The sequence below is a fragment of the Ornithodoros turicata genome, chromosome 3 (genome assembly GCF_037126465.1).
Source record: "Ornithodoros turicata isolate Travis chromosome 3, ASM3712646v1, whole genome shotgun sequence".
NCBI lineage: Eukaryota > Metazoa > Arthropoda > Arachnida > Ixodida > Argasidae > Ornithodoros > Ornithodoros turicata.
The window spans coordinates 80,123,646-80,139,101 of NC_088203.1; the positions used below are offsets into that span (position 1 = coordinate 80,123,646).

Sequence of the window (15,456 nt, forward strand, 5' to 3'; positions counted from 1 at the left end):
TTCACGTACAACGGTTCTTCAGTCTCGTGCGGAGACGCGGTGGGCATTGAGTTGCATTCTGCAGGATATGCAATTCCGCGTACAAGAATGGTCTTTCGTCCTCCTTTTCGTTCCGGAGCTCATCAACCGCAAGGAAACGCTGCCGTCGCCGCAATGGACCATTTCCACACACGTGTCGCCCCTGGTGGCGGAATATTGAATGTCGTGTCTTCACCCCAGTAATCACGGCGACGGTCACATGGACCCGTACGTCATGTTGCAAGAGATGAAGCGTATAAAGAGTGACAGCGCTGCCCTGGCAGAGGGACGCTCCATTAAAGGGATGGTCGCATCCGTTCCAGTCGATTTTCAAACGAGTATCATTTAAAGGGACCATGAAATGATTTTCGAGAATTCCGAGTACTCTGCAGGAAACCGTTCTCATGATCCATCACTATCGTACACACATCCACTTTTAACCGTATTCAGTACAACGGGTTATCAGATAACAGTTATCAGACAAAAATAGCAGGGCGTGACCGCTGGATATATGCCTTCGAAGTGGGCTTACGTCATCGGCATCCAATCCTCTCAACCAACTGTGAACGACGAGGAGGGCACACCCCGCCGGACCACGTGGATGCATGGTTTCGGTTTGGACAACAACGACGTCGTATATCTCCCGTCGAAATCACTTGAAATATGGCGAAAGGCAAATTATCAGCAATTGAGGAAGAGGTTATACGACACATACAGCGTCTATGGATCGTTCGGTACGCAGCAGCTCGTAAAATGTCACCGACGAAGGTATGTTCTGACGAAGAAGAAGTTCAAACAGGAAAACGTGCTCCGGTAACCATGGGCGCGTTAGGTTCGTGCTCCGGGAACATTCCCTCTTTCAGGGGATCACTTAACACGTCCGAAGTGACTTCCGGTGCACGTTCCCGGGTGCAACCTGCGCACCCATTCTTCGGAGCCGGGGAGCCGGAGAACGCTGGGCAAGAGCGAGGCCAGTTCCGGAGCGTGACGCATGTTCCGGTGTACTGCCTTTCGAAATGGCGCATCCGTTGGAACACGTTGCAACCGTCCATGCTCTTTGTGTTTCAGGAATCATCGGATGTCAGCGGTAAATATTTATACGATTGTAGAGGACTGCTGTGGTCTACTGCTATGTTTACTTAGAAGCAGACGACAAAAGAAAGCTCGATGGGCGGCACGCGCTCAGCGGCTCTGGCGCTCGGCTTCCGGATAGGCTCGCAAACACCATTAAGGCGGTGCATCATAGCCGGCACTTCGTCGTCTACAGTCGAGGGATGGCGCAGCGAGCGAAATGGTTTGCGCAGTCACCGCTTCATAACATTTTGGCGCTTGCATGGAAATGCAATACCGCTGATGTAACGTCTTCTTTTTGTGTTATTTTTTGTTTTCTCTTGGCGCGCGACGGGTCAAGCGAAATTTTGTGCAAACATATGACCGCTCGTGCTCACCCATGCCAAGTCCAATACTGTAAACTCGCATATTGCGCTCAGCCAGACGGAACAATTAGTGGCGCGGCTTTTGAATGAGCACAGGCTGTCCAGCTGTCTCCTGAACTTCTTCGTTGATCTGTTGCTGTTCCGTGCTGTGCTGTTGTCGGGCGAAGGGTTAGTCACCAGTCGTTTCGCGTGATTTCTACAATGTTTGCGCGTATAATAAAGGAAATCTCTCGTAACACAAAAAAACTAAGTTGGAGAGGACGCGGTTGAAGCAAGTTTGAAGGGTTTGCCGTGCCGCCGGTTTTTGACGTTTATGCCATCCCAGTGCTCGCTCATGACGTCGTACCGCTGATATTCATTTCCCAACCTGAGGGAGCCAACATTTCTATCCATTTATTCGACCTGGGTCCCAAGTGCTCCGATTCCATTTCAGCTTCCATTCTGATTCAACTTCGATCCTGAATAACTTTTCTCAGCCGAAGCATATATGCACACTTGCCCATCAAATTGTCCGCTGTACCCTATTGTACACTAAACGATATGGACGTGTCTGAAATCTGCCCCAACCAGCTCCATCCGCCGCCCCAAATTCCAAATGCTTAGAGTCTAGGGGACCAGACTTGATCCGCGCTCCCAACCACGTCATGGGACTAGGGGATACCCAGTGCGGCTCAAATAACTATTGTAAAGTTGCCCCATGAAACAATAGGCCCCCCTTCCTGTTGACATCCTACTGGATGAGTGCTAAAAGCGCTGCCAGGTTTCCGGCATCCACTGTAAAAGAAAAGATTTCACTGTATAACCTATCCAGCGCCACTATTTTTTTTACAAACATGATCCTTCCACATTTCTGTGGCTGCGACTGGGAATTCCAAGACAAATAAGTTTCATCTACTGTTCCCCGAGAAAATGAGCGTCGTTGAACAAACAATAAACAAAATTTTGGGGCTGGGCTACTCTGCCCGTGCTCGTGCTCCCGCGTCATGGTCAACGTCGGCCTCGTCGTCTTCCGGCCACGTGCAGCGGTATATCATTTCCAGCGGTCAGATTGTTGTTGCTTGTGACGACACACTCGATGATAGATGGCAGCACTGCGCTTCCCATTCTGAAGGGACGTACTCCACGGATGACCATACCTGACGAAAACTCGTGTGCCGAGTCAACGGCTTAACATAGATGAAATCTTTTTGTTGGTATTGATTCTTGATGTGTTTCTCTAGTGCGTGATCGAGCCAGATTTTCGATTTTGGGCGGCTCTATTTTGTAAGCGAGCGGAATCTCGAAATATAGCTTTTCCCAAACCTTTCGACGACAATATAAAAATTTCTGAGTCTAAAACGCAAAATCTGCTTCTATCATGCACTAGATCTAAGCATCCTCTTCCATTTAAAAGCAGTTGCACAGAGATCAACCAAATTTTCACGGCGCTACGAGAGTTGAAAAATGTATGGGGATTCCCATAGAGCGTCGGTGCTGATGCACCGCCTTAAGTAGAGGCACCAAGGGTATGTTCCCCTGAAAACCCGGGTTATGGCGCTCGGGAGCCTGCTTAACGCGCCCCATGCTGACAGTCAACGGCTATATTACTTTTCTCGTAGGATTCTGTGTCAACGGTTAGTTACATTCTTGTCTCCAAGTCAAATTAAAACATATTTCATGACGAAGTATGCAAGCTTGTTTGAAAATTTTGCACTTTGCTCGCAAAAGCCCGTCCGCGAATCGGCAACATGTTCTGTGTATGATGTCACGGCCAGTTCGCCTCTGAGGCGGGTCGTAGCAGCTGCCGTTCACGCCTGTGGTAAATATAGAATATTTTCGCTATTTGTACGATTTTCAACTTCATATCTCACAGAGTGAATGCTCTAGTACAGGGGAACTAATTAAAAATGATCGTGGCCTTGTCAAATATCCTTTCATGGTCCCTTTAATTCCTCGCGGACCACTAACCACGGTATCAAAAATCCCACGCGGAATACTGGTATAGTTTCACTGTTATTCGAACGGAATACATGGTAAGAGCAGACGCCGGACGTTGTGAGTATGCTGGAATTCCCACTCTGGAAAAAGGAGTGAACCCGCCGATGGTGGCTCGCCTTTGAGAAAAGGAATGCCGCGGCTGTGCGGGCGTCGCATAGAGTTACGCACTCTTAGAGAAAAGGGTTGAGCAGTTACACCTTTTAGGAGGTAATAGTTGTCGCATATGTTGTGCCTAAAAGGTTGCAAAGTTCTGCAGGTCTGCTGCCTCACTCTGAAAAAGAGAAGTTCACCGCACAGCACATTGCAACGAATGATAGGGTTACCGCTTCCGATTCGGTGAGCGAGGGAGGCGTACGCCTTTTTGTAGCAATTTGGATATATGATCATTGCTTTTTGCCACCCTTTTACACCCTTTATCAGACGCTATATGTTGACCTACACTCTTAAAAATGAACTTCACCACATAGCACGTTCCTAGCCAACCATCACCCCGAATGACAACGTTCTCGCCCTCGATTTGTTGAAAACGGGAGGAGGAGCCTATTTTGTGTCCATTATGCACGGCACAAAATAGGCTCCTCCTCCCGTTTTCAACAAATCGAGGGCGAGAACGTTGTCATTCGGGGTGATGGTTGGCTAGGAGCGTGCTATGTGGTGAAGTTCATTTTTAAGAGTGTAGGTGGTAATCATAGAAGTTACCACCTTTTCATACCCTTTTCTCTGAGAGTGCGAGGCGTCTGGACGGCGTCTTCCCTCATCTGTGAGCCGCCCACTCACTACTCCGCTTGGGGAGCGAAATCATGCCGCTGGAGCTTCTGCAGCCGCGGAAGCAGCGCTGATCTTTAAAATTCGCTTAGTCAATATCTAAGCACTTTTCGGACGAAAAAAAAAAGAGCCAGGTAGACAGTTGGCCGATGCCGAACACAGTGGTATCGGTTTCGTAGATGGGTTTCCGGATGCGAACGTGACTTTTAACGTGCGCGTAACCATCGACCCTAAGAATGACTATGTCTTCCCCAAGTCAACATGGCGGACATCAGTCGGTGGCTGAGCGTGCGCATGCGCGTATTTCAAAGCGGTCAATTACATCACCTCGTTCGACAAAAGGGAGAGGTGGTGCATGGCGATGAAAGAATGAATAGCCGAGAGACACGGGACGCGCAGACAAACATGGAAACTTACCAAGATAGCTTTTCGTGTTTCTCTGCGTGTCCCGTGTCTCTCGGTTATTCGTTCTTTCATCACCGCGCAGTTTTCGTGCCGTTACTGTGTTCTGTATCATATCAGTTGCTTTCTTCGTTGTTCACACGAGGCATCACGTGCAATACCCTCATTTTCTATGGATTGTCACCGTAGCCGTTACTTAAATGGGCACTAAAATGCAAAAACAACTTGCTCTCAAATGAAAGTTCGTGTTTCAATTAGCAAGATTCCAACAAAATTAGTTCACACAACGCTGCCGTTTAGGAGAAAAACGCGGTGAAAAGAAAGTCGTCTTTTGCGGCATCGAATGGGATCCCCAGGAGGCGAAGATTGGCGGGAGCCAATGAGACAGCAGGAGAAGCGCGCGCATACACTCTTAAAAATAAACTTCACCGCATAGCACACTCCTAGCCAACCATCATCTCGAATGATATTGTTATCTGCCCTGATTTGTTGAAGACGGGAGGCGTACGCCCTTTTTGTGATACTTATGCTGTTCATAATTGTCAGAGAAAAGGCGTACGCCTCCCGTTTTCAATAACGATATCATTCGAGATGATGGTTGGCTAGGAGTGTGCTATGCGGCGAAGTTCATTTTTAAGAGTGTACCTATCGCGGGGGTATGAATTTGGAGCGGGTCCGATCGTAGTGTCCCATATGTGCCCTGCATGACGTGCACTGCTGCATTTCCCAATACCGATTCACTGAACTGTAGCCCAGTACAGTTCTCGCGAATGCTCCACTGACAACATTTATCTTCACGTCCTCCGAAAGCGACGCCAGTCTGCTTCGCAACGCGCACTGTGTTTTGCACCGGGACTGCTCAATGGCGTGGCACGCGCGTGCACGCACAGCATGGACTACAAACACCGATGCACGAGCTGAAGCGTCGTTCACTGCTTAGCGCCGAAGCAAGAAAGAGTCCAGTATAATTTTGATTGCAGCTTCGTAACGGAATCAAAGTTTTGAATTATGATAACAAGTATGAAATTAACATACACTCTTAAAAATGAACTTCACCGCATAGCACGCAACTAGCCAACCATCATGTCGAATGATATTGTTATCTGCCCTGATTTGTTGAAAACGGGAGGCGTACGCCTTTTTTGTGACAATTATGAACAGCATAAGTGTCACAAAAAAGGCGTACGCCTGCCGTTTTCAACAAATCAGGACAGATAACACTATCATTCAAGATGATGGTTGGCTAAGAGCATGCTATGAGGTGAAGTTCATTTTTGAGAGTGTAGTGCCTCTTTAAGCACAAGGTTGTGTGTTGGTTGGGCCCCACGTTTTGGTTATCTTTCGTTCCGGAATTTTACCAGCTTATTTCGAGGATCGAAAAAAAGAACAGGTGCTCGTGACCGCGCCTGATAGATACCGCCATGTACCATCGCAATGACGTCACTTTTTAGTTGTCAGCACATTTGCTGCACAGCACCGGGTGGGTATTCACGTGATCTCGTCCAAAGCATGGGACCTATGAGGCATTCTATGAGGCCATCTTCTTCCAAGTATAGATCGTAACGCAGGTACAAATGCTCCTCATGCTTGCGCAGGTAGGCAGCTCAAGTAATTTTGGGAGAGTTGTTTTTTGTTGTTGTTGTTGATATTACCCAAGCCATAAAACAAATCATTCTCGTAACCCCTGGTAGATATGCCAATGGTCCATGTTGCACAAATGATTACATTTACACGCTTCACTCTTCTTCATTTCATGCTTCCACTCTTGACGTCATTACAAAGGAATATTGCTTCTGCAAATAACATCAACGAGTGACGATTTTGTTGCGCTACACGAGAATGAGCATTTGTTTTACAACACTGGTTTAACGTCATCCATTCATTTCAGGTAATTAAATGAAATTAAATGAAATCAAGACGAATATGTTTAAGCTAAACGTGATAACTTTTTTCCCCTTCAAATTATGAGCAGCTCCCCAGTTCCACGATGACCTGCCACCAGACAAACGAATCTTCTCTTTCATCGCTCCCTCTCAATTCAATTCAGTTCTTTAAGCGTCTTTTGCTGCAATGCCTTTATGTAACAAGCCACAATGAGTATATATATATCGTGGGTATTAATATTTGCGGTTGCAATAAGCTCTCACAGTTGTTTAATGACTTGTTCTTCAGAACCCATTGTTCCCACGAGGCAGCTTTACTGATCGACTGTTATGTCAACTCATCGCGTCAGGATTCCCTTTCATCTTTTCTGAATGGTTTGAGTGCAGTGACCCCAGGGGATAACCGATGAGCGGAGCGCTGGACCCTGGCAAAGAAGCCGCTAATTCAACCTACTGCAAACACCATTAGTCAGGAATGAATGTTCTTCGCTCTCTATGGCGTCACTGTGATATCAAGCGTGTCGGATTCGCAATTGCATTACAGCGTTGCTTGTGTCAGATGTCGTTTGAGAAATCGCAGTGTATCATATTGTGTGATACAACTTCGACTTCCGTATCTTAATGACGTTCGCCAGGAACGAAAAAAAAAACGTTGTCGGGGAGCCCTTTTGTAAATACACGCTTTCTTTTGTTGTGATGTTCCATGTCCATATGCGCCCAGAGTTTCCGCACTTATGCAATTGTCTTGGAGTCACCGCCATAGCGGCGGTGAATGACCCACCACATAATCATCTCAGTTGTATGTGTGTGTATGTTGGAGCTGACGTTACTGCGTTGACCCCATATTGTCGCTTACTCTCCCTCGCCGAATGGCACGTTCCTTTACCACAGCCTTCCACCGAATGAGACTTAATGTGTCTCTTACACCGGCTTTGAAACATCTCCTCGGTATCGGCGCATCCAGTCTCTGTTCCACGTGTGGTGTGCGCGGTGACCTCCATTAAGGCGCGTACCCACATGCGGAGAAACTGCGCGGAAAGGCGTATGCGGAGTGCCGCCAACTTGCGAAAGCCGCCTCCGCTTTCCGCTTTTCCTCGACCGCGCAATACACGATTTTTAGCGGCATTCCGCGCATCATCAGCCAATCAGGTGTTGAACGGAAGTCGCGTCACGACTTGTTTTTCTTCCGGCCTCCCACGCGGTTCCCGGGACTTTGACAACGTCCTCAGCTGGAAAGCATGGCGAGCCGCAGTTTTCGTCTCCCAACCGGTGATTTTATTGCGGATATCAGGTTATACCCCTGTTTATACGATAAATCATTGCCATCCTACAAAGATACCGGACTAAAAAAAAGTATTTGGTCCGACATCGGGACTAAATACGGCATCACAGGTAAGTAGAGCGCAAATAGTTGGCATAGTGGCGATCATGATCAAGGTGGAAGCTAAGGAAACATTGTTCACAGGAAAGGAATGCGAGGCCAAATGGAAAAAATCTTAAGGATCGCTGCACAAAACATCAAAGAAGTGGTTCAGGGGCGCCAGCTTGGGAACATTATGAATTAGTGAAAACTATAACCGGGTGTTCAGGGAGCATTTCACAGACGTAAGTGTTGAACGATTTTGGTCTTAGAAATTGAATTACAATGCACAATTGATTGTTGAGTGCAGAAGGCTGTCATTAGCAAATACATTTGTTTACTAGAGCAAAAGGCATACATACATGCTAATTTATTTGTGTGCATTTGTTTATTGCAGCATTGTAACAAATATTCCAGACAACAGTAGGTATGTTGGTACAAGGCAGTTCTAATTTTACTTCTTGCATTTCGAACATTTGTACAAGGAATAACATACAATTTCTTCTTAAAAACACAGTACCTCTGCTGGATCAAGCACCCCCACTACAGTCACAGATCTTTTCAACTCATTGTAAGTGAATGCTTGGGTTAATGGAGATACCAGAGACAGATATAGAAATATGAGCCATTTAGCATGCGACATATTTAGCAATTACACTGCATTTTATGTCTAGAGTAGCTTTTTTTCTTTCTTGCACAGAAATTACAAAGGAAATACATTTGGCAATACATGTAACACACCTAAAAAAAATTCAGTACTTCCAGCAAAACACGTAACCTGGATTTGAGGCACTTCCAATGACAAACTTAAACTTTGTTTTTCCTGTTAACATGAACAGGTATAAGACTTTGTGATGTGCACAAGGAACAATAAGCAATAGACTATTACCATTCAAGAAGAAATCAAGTCTCTGTATTACGGTTTACGCACCCAACTCTAAAGACAATGCACCACAAATGCGGGGATGGTTATGACACTATATTTTATGTATTTGGTGGGCTGCAGTGCGGCAGATTGAGTTTAAGAAGCACTGACTGACATAAGGAAACAAAAATGATGCATACATAACAATGATCCACTTACGCCAGCATCTGCACATGGTAACCACTCAGATAGTAAACCTGTCACATTTCTTTTCGCCCTTGTTCTTTTTATAGCTATGAGGAAGACGAAGAAAGCAACATGGTGCAGGAACAGGATGTTCAGTTCGTCTCCCAGTCCACACTTCCACGGGAACCATGCCTTGACCAGTGAGTATCGTTATGGATGCTGATGTGTACGGGTAGCTTTACTGTTACGTTGAAATCCATTCGCTGTTTTAGGCCACCCACTGTCTCAACAAAGAGACTGCAGGAGTCCTGTAGTCATGCTGGAAGGTATGTACAATAAAATGCGAGGTACTTTCACACTATAACTTGAAAATTGAAAACACCTCACCTCAGTGACCTCAGTGACGCTGGTGTACCCCAAGCATGTATACTACATCTTTTTCCTCCCAGGAGCAAGAAATCTAGAACTGGCAATCAGATTGACCAGTCAATACAGCGATCCTTAGAAGCATGCTCTTCAAAGTTGGAGACTTTGCAAGCAGAAAAGGATGATGTACATCATTTCTGCCAGTTTCTGGCTACACGTCTACGTGAACTAGGAAAGACACAGAGAAGAGAGGCCTTTCACAAACTGGGAGATGCATTGTATGAACTGGAGGCCACCAGTGCAGACTGCTGAGCTCTCATTCGTGGACAGTTCTCTCTGTCTGTCGCAATGTTGCTTTGTCAGCTAATGTATATTTATGTAGTGTAAACAGATGAAACGAATGAACTGCATGTACTGTTTGGAACACGGTTTTCTAAAATCTCCAGCCTGTGGCGGAGCGGTTCCCTATAGGTGACTTCACGCACTAGGGAACTATACCAATACCTTCCCCGAGGGGAGGCGACGTTCAACTGCTCTCCCTAGCAGACTATGCTGAGTATGTGATGGTTCTATGTCCTGACAGGTGATGCTGCATGGCCTCCCCATGGAGACAGTATTGGTATAGTTACCTTGTGCATGATTGCTGATAGGGGACTGCTCGGCCATGGGATGGAGATCTTCGACAACCGTGTTCCGAACAGTACATGCATCTGCACTTCTGAATAGAAAATACCTTGATCTATATGTGTTTGTCTTGCCATGGCAACTTCCCCTCAGTCACAAAATACAGGGCAAGTCTGTCTCGGACTGCTGCTGCTGACCTGCAATTAACGTAAACAATGAGGATTGCATATGCTGAAAACCGTATTTGTTATTTATTTCTGATATGCTACAAGGCTACAGGCACTGAAGTGCCAAATAGGTCGCATTAATGTTTGGACCCACATTAACTCAGCCCGTGTTGTGCGTCCGCAAAAACGTTGAGGAAGAAACCCGTTTCTGAGCAGACTTCTTTGTGAAGTGTCAGATAAGCTTATTCTAGTGCAAGCCTGATGTGAGCAAAGACATTTACGAATCCATATCTATCGGTTTACTGACTTTTTGGGATGATAGCCAATTCCACTTAGCCCGCGCAGCAGTCCAAGATCACCACCGTCTGCCCTCCACGCTCCACTCTGCAGGTTCCCACAGGAATCTTCGTAGTCGGTGTACCCTGGGATTGAAACACACCTTGTCTCAGCTGAAATACCCTACACGAAGCTAAGTTGTCTTTATGCACCTATGGGATTGTAAAACATTGAAGATAATGTAGATGTCTTCATAACAAAATTGTGGAGCACCACACATGCTTTCACGATTCTCTCCACATTCTCTCGTTTCGCTTTAAATGGCCTCCTGAGTATGCGCCACCGGTTGGCCAGGATGCCAAAAGCATTTTCGATGAGGCGTCTGGCTCGTGACAGGCGATAGTTGAAGATTTTGTGGTGGTGTTCACTTGCAGCTGAAATAGTAAAATATGGGCAACGTTGCTTGGATAAGACTATTTCTGGCAAGACACAGCTAGTGTGACCTATAGTCCAAGAGGTTTTATTTTCATTTTGGTTTGCGTACCTCTTCTTGAGTATGGCCGCATCGAGAACGTCCTGAGAGGGAAGGCTTCGTCTCCAACAATGCAATGTGGTATTGGCCCTGCTGTCCCCACATTCCTTGGCCCCGGGATGCCGAAGTCACTGCCTTCAAGCACTTGCAGAAGCTTTGAACGGGCAAAAATCCCAGCATCACTTTCACCGCCAAGGTGCCCCATGTCAACATAGGTGAAGCTGTGTTGAGCAGCACATTAGAGAATTTTAGTATAAGGTGCTAAACAGTAGGAGGCAGGCCTACCGGTACTGAGCATCACAGACGGCAAGGAGGACTACACTGAAGGTTCCCTTGTAGTTGTAGTTCTGCGACCTAGACTTGGCTGGACATTCAATTACAATGTGCTTGCTATCGATGCTCCCAATGCAGTTGGGAAACTGCCATCTTGTTTCCATTTCAGATGCAATCTGAAGAAATGTATAATTGTAAATATTGTATTATAAGATATAATAATATAACAACGTGTCACTTCACATGCACGTCATGCTAACATCATTCATATCACCTGTCTCCATTCTTCAGTTGTCGATGGAAAGGCTATAGGTACTGACCCTGGAGGCAGTTCCATATGGCCTCGCATGTTTCATTAATTATTCTGCTGGCTGTTGAGCGGCCAACAAGAAAGTTAAATGAGGCGCTCCGAAACGTGTCACCATTGGCCAGGAACCTACAGAAAAGAACTTTCTTATATGTCGCAGTGCCATGTTATAATGCTCAAACTCAAGTTAAGCTCCAGCCCTGGAGGCAGCCAAGATTATGTTTCCATGCTTTCCTAAATCTTTTATCGCACTACAGGTAGTCTGATTTTCTATTACGTGTGCGTTGTGTGTAGCATTATGAGCAACACAACCATCCATTTAGTAACTTTGTTACTTTCTCAGAAGGATCAAACAGGTCTTGGGTTTTCTGTTCTCATGTTTTCTGCTGCGATTGGTCACAACACAAGCCAATTTGAATCTATAGCGCACTTTCTTCCCGCAGTTTTGGTTAGTTCCAAACATACCTGAGAGTCAATGCCAGCCTTTCACTCGCCGGGATGGCTTTCCTCCAGCGTGTGTCCCTGCGTTCGATTGATCCCCGAACATATCCCAACAAGGTGTGGAACGCCGCGGGGGTCATTCGAAGAAAGCTCTTTTGAGTTAAAACAAGCAGGAAAAAGTCTTAGGAGAACGTGTAGTGTTTGGTTACTGGAACCTATCGTAAAGACTTGGACTTACTCGCGGTAGAAAGCTTCATCCGTGCAGCGCAAACGTGGCAGGAGGCAATTCGCCTGGCCTTCCTCGTTTCGGTGGCGCCACAAAGGATGGATCCAGAACCTCCGTTCCCCTTGTCTACGCTGTCGATTTCGCAAAAGCACAGACGTGAAAAGCAGAACGTTTATGACGGTAAGTAGCTCAACTTCGATGTCGCTCGCCATTTTGATCGGCTCTAGCTCAGTCTAACGAGTTCCCGCTGTGGACGAGAGACTCGCGAGCGGAGCGGAGAGGGGAGGCGGCAAGCCGCGCATGACAAGCGGAAAGCGGTTTCCGGGCATACGCACCGCATGTGGGTATACCCCTTTACATCCTCCTGCTCTGCGGACAGCACAATCGCGAGTGCGCCCTTATGAAAACTGCTCTGCAACGCGTCGATAAACGCCAGTTCAGCTTAACCAAAATTCTCGGGTCATGGTCGGATGCAAGGGCTCACATCAGATGCAAGGCCTACTAGTTGTTGTTGAGTGCCTCTCCAGCACTGGACTAATGGACGAACTCTAATAGGACAGTTCTTCATCACCACCCCTTTGTCATCCCTTCCGCAAGAGCAATGGGGCGATGTACCGCCATAGTGATGAATGACCCACCACATCATCATCCCATTTGTGTGTCTATGTGTGTGTGTGTTGAAGCTGGTAGAGTCGAATCCGCAGAAATTATATCTCTAAAGATAGGACTGCGACGTCTGTGATCTTCCTGTACTTCACATATCGAACGTTCATGTGGGAAACGCAGGGTTTGGGGTGTGATGCATGTGTGTCTGTCGTAGCAATGAATTCGTTACTGTACCTGCGTGACCACTTCTGGCGGTGCGCACGACCACTTGTGGTACTGCGATCGCGACGTTGTGACATCACGGATAGGGTCAATGCAGTACGCGGGGTATTGCGGAGCCTGTAGCAGTTTGTGAATGGTGGCATATTGCTCTGTTCCGCGATGTAGAACCGATTGTGGGAAAAAAGACGTGCTTCATTATTATGAATTAGCATATTATCATACCGAAAAATAAAAGCTTCGGAAGGCATTGCTGATCAAATTAAAGCTGGGGAAAGGGACTTCCAGACACGTTTCGTGCGTTTAGTAAGTACTTCAGCGCAGAAGACTTCGAGTATGCCGCCGGCATCAAAACATTCGCAGCTCGACAAACTCTTTTGTGTTGTGAATGTGCAGCAGCACAGCAACTATATGCTTGCATCTCTAAAGGCCGATTCACACTGCTGCGTTTGTGCTTGGACGTGCGTGCTACGTGCGGTGTGAGCGAATCATTGCAACGGAACATTCCTGAGGATGGAACAAAGACACATAAGACGCTGTACGGGGGCAGCCTCAAACGCAGTAATGTGAATCAGCCTCAAGTTCTAGGAGAGCAGAGGCATAGGGAAATTAAGGTTCACCTTTAACATTACCATGCACAACCGAATGCAGTGTATAGAAACTATATTACTGTGCACTGCATTGTCGTCTTACACGTGTGATCTGCCTACAAGTTGTTGCAACCTCCGTATGGCGCTTTTAGATTAATCGAAATTAAGGGGCGGTGTGGAGGCCTGAGAGACAGTACCAATTTTACCGTTAGAAGGGTACACACAACGAAACACAGTATGCTTCATCGACAAGAGGTTCGTAAATGGCGTTATAATCGGAAGTCCTTGAAAAGTTACAAATATCAGGCATGCCCACATCTCCAAATGCAAGAGGCACACCAGCTTATTTCGTCCATTACAGTCTTCCAGCTTATACAGGTCTTTGTACGTGTGTGAGGCGCCTTCAACCTTTGTATTCTCGATTACCACACGGATTCTGTAAGGCTCCCCGGTTCAGTGCTGATACATGGAACACAACTGCAACGAAAGTCATGCACACATCGTCGTAGGGTACAAGGCTACATTAGATGACGTCTCCGGCTTTCAAATCTTCCTCTCCCTCAGGCAAAATAGTTACTTTGTGTTACTTATGTACCACACATAAAATTTCGTTCTTTTTGTTCTTAGGTATCTTTTATTCTTTACATGATTTCTTTGTGTGCTTTTGAATTCGTTTCGAAGCCGACACCTGAAAGTGTGAGTCAGAACATCATGACGTCGCTGATGTTTAAACTGCGTTGCCGAACGAGCAATTCTTAAGCGCTGTCGAAAAATGTGTAGATTTTTCGTTCTTGCTTCTCGATATAATATTCCAAAGCTAGCGAGCAATTCATAAAGAATGAGAAAATTCGTCAGATACACAGAGAAGTCACTGTTTCGCTGAGGGAGGTACGGGTCTCCGGCTGTGTCGTCTGCTTCCAAATCCTACCCGTGACGTCACGGTAGGATGTCCGCACAGCGGCGCCACTGCAAGATCTCGTCTCGGGTTGTGCGCTTAATCGGGAAAAATCGGCAAAAACATACACCATGAAAGTTCAAGCAATTCGGACTTATCCAAAAAACTCGTCTTTTGCGGAGTTCCAATAACCAAGAGCTCAGCAAGAAAAAACATGCCCTGATGACTGTTTGACGGGGTTCGTTTCCTTCTTGTGTATCGATAGGCCTCTCATCGCGGGACAAGCGTCCCTCAGCGTCCGCGACAAGCGAGGGTGACCCACTTGACCTAGAATCACTACAGAATCTTCGTTTTAAAGTAGCGACACTGAAGTTACAACAGCGAGCAGGAGCAGCCATCTTGCTTCCGCGCGCTGCTAGTCACCTGACGACGTTCACGATGCCATCTCTCGAGCGCACCGTGAAATGTTGTTCCTGCAGTAGGGCACCTTGACCACTTTAAGCTCACTTTGACCTCTTCTGGACGGTCTCGTGGACAATGCATAGATGATGCAAACGCTTCCCTAAATCTTCCCACGGCAAGCATTGTTAGGTTTGCTGTCTCTGCTCCTCAACTTGGGGCTTATGCGAAGTGGAAACAAGTTGGCTTCCCTGCTCGCCTGTGGAGCTCAGTGTCGCTACTCTGAAGCGAAGCTTATTCAGTGACTCTCACTTGACCCAAATCAACTGTGCAACAGCCTTTAACAACGCGCGAGGCACACGCGCAATTTTCGGCGGTTGACGCCGAATAAGAGGGGTTCCGCGACATCCGTCGTCGCGCTGATCGCATCACGCTGAACCTCGACGGATCTAGAAGGCAGTCTAAAGGCGTCTACGTAAGTTGGCGTGCGACCGCTGGCGGAACTTCGTTGCATCTTTGTCCCCCCTTACACCGATATTTGGACCATGCTCAGGGCGCTTTCTGACCCAGTTCTTCAGCGGCACCCATTCCGATCCTTGTCACAACATTCCGGGCGCTCATTTCTGCAGATCGCTGAGGAGTA

The 15,456-nt window shown here is 46.8% G+C and overlaps 1 protein-coding gene across 1 annotated transcript; it reads left to right on the forward strand.

Annotated features, from left to right (window-relative positions):
- Positions 1–8,361: 8,361 nt before the first annotated feature.
- Positions 8,362–9,674, forward strand: LOC135387387 (uncharacterized). The gene is made up of 4 exons (XM_064616609.1): positions 8,362–8,412; positions 9,000–9,092; positions 9,165–9,218; positions 9,342–9,674. Exons 2-4 carry the CDS (start codon positions 9,025–9,027, stop codon positions 9,568–9,570), a joined length of 351 nt encoding a protein of 116 aa, XP_064472679.1. The 5' UTR covers positions 8,362–8,412; positions 9,000–9,024; the 3' UTR covers positions 9,571–9,674.
- The last annotated feature ends 5,782 nt before the right edge of the window (positions 9,675–15,456 follow it).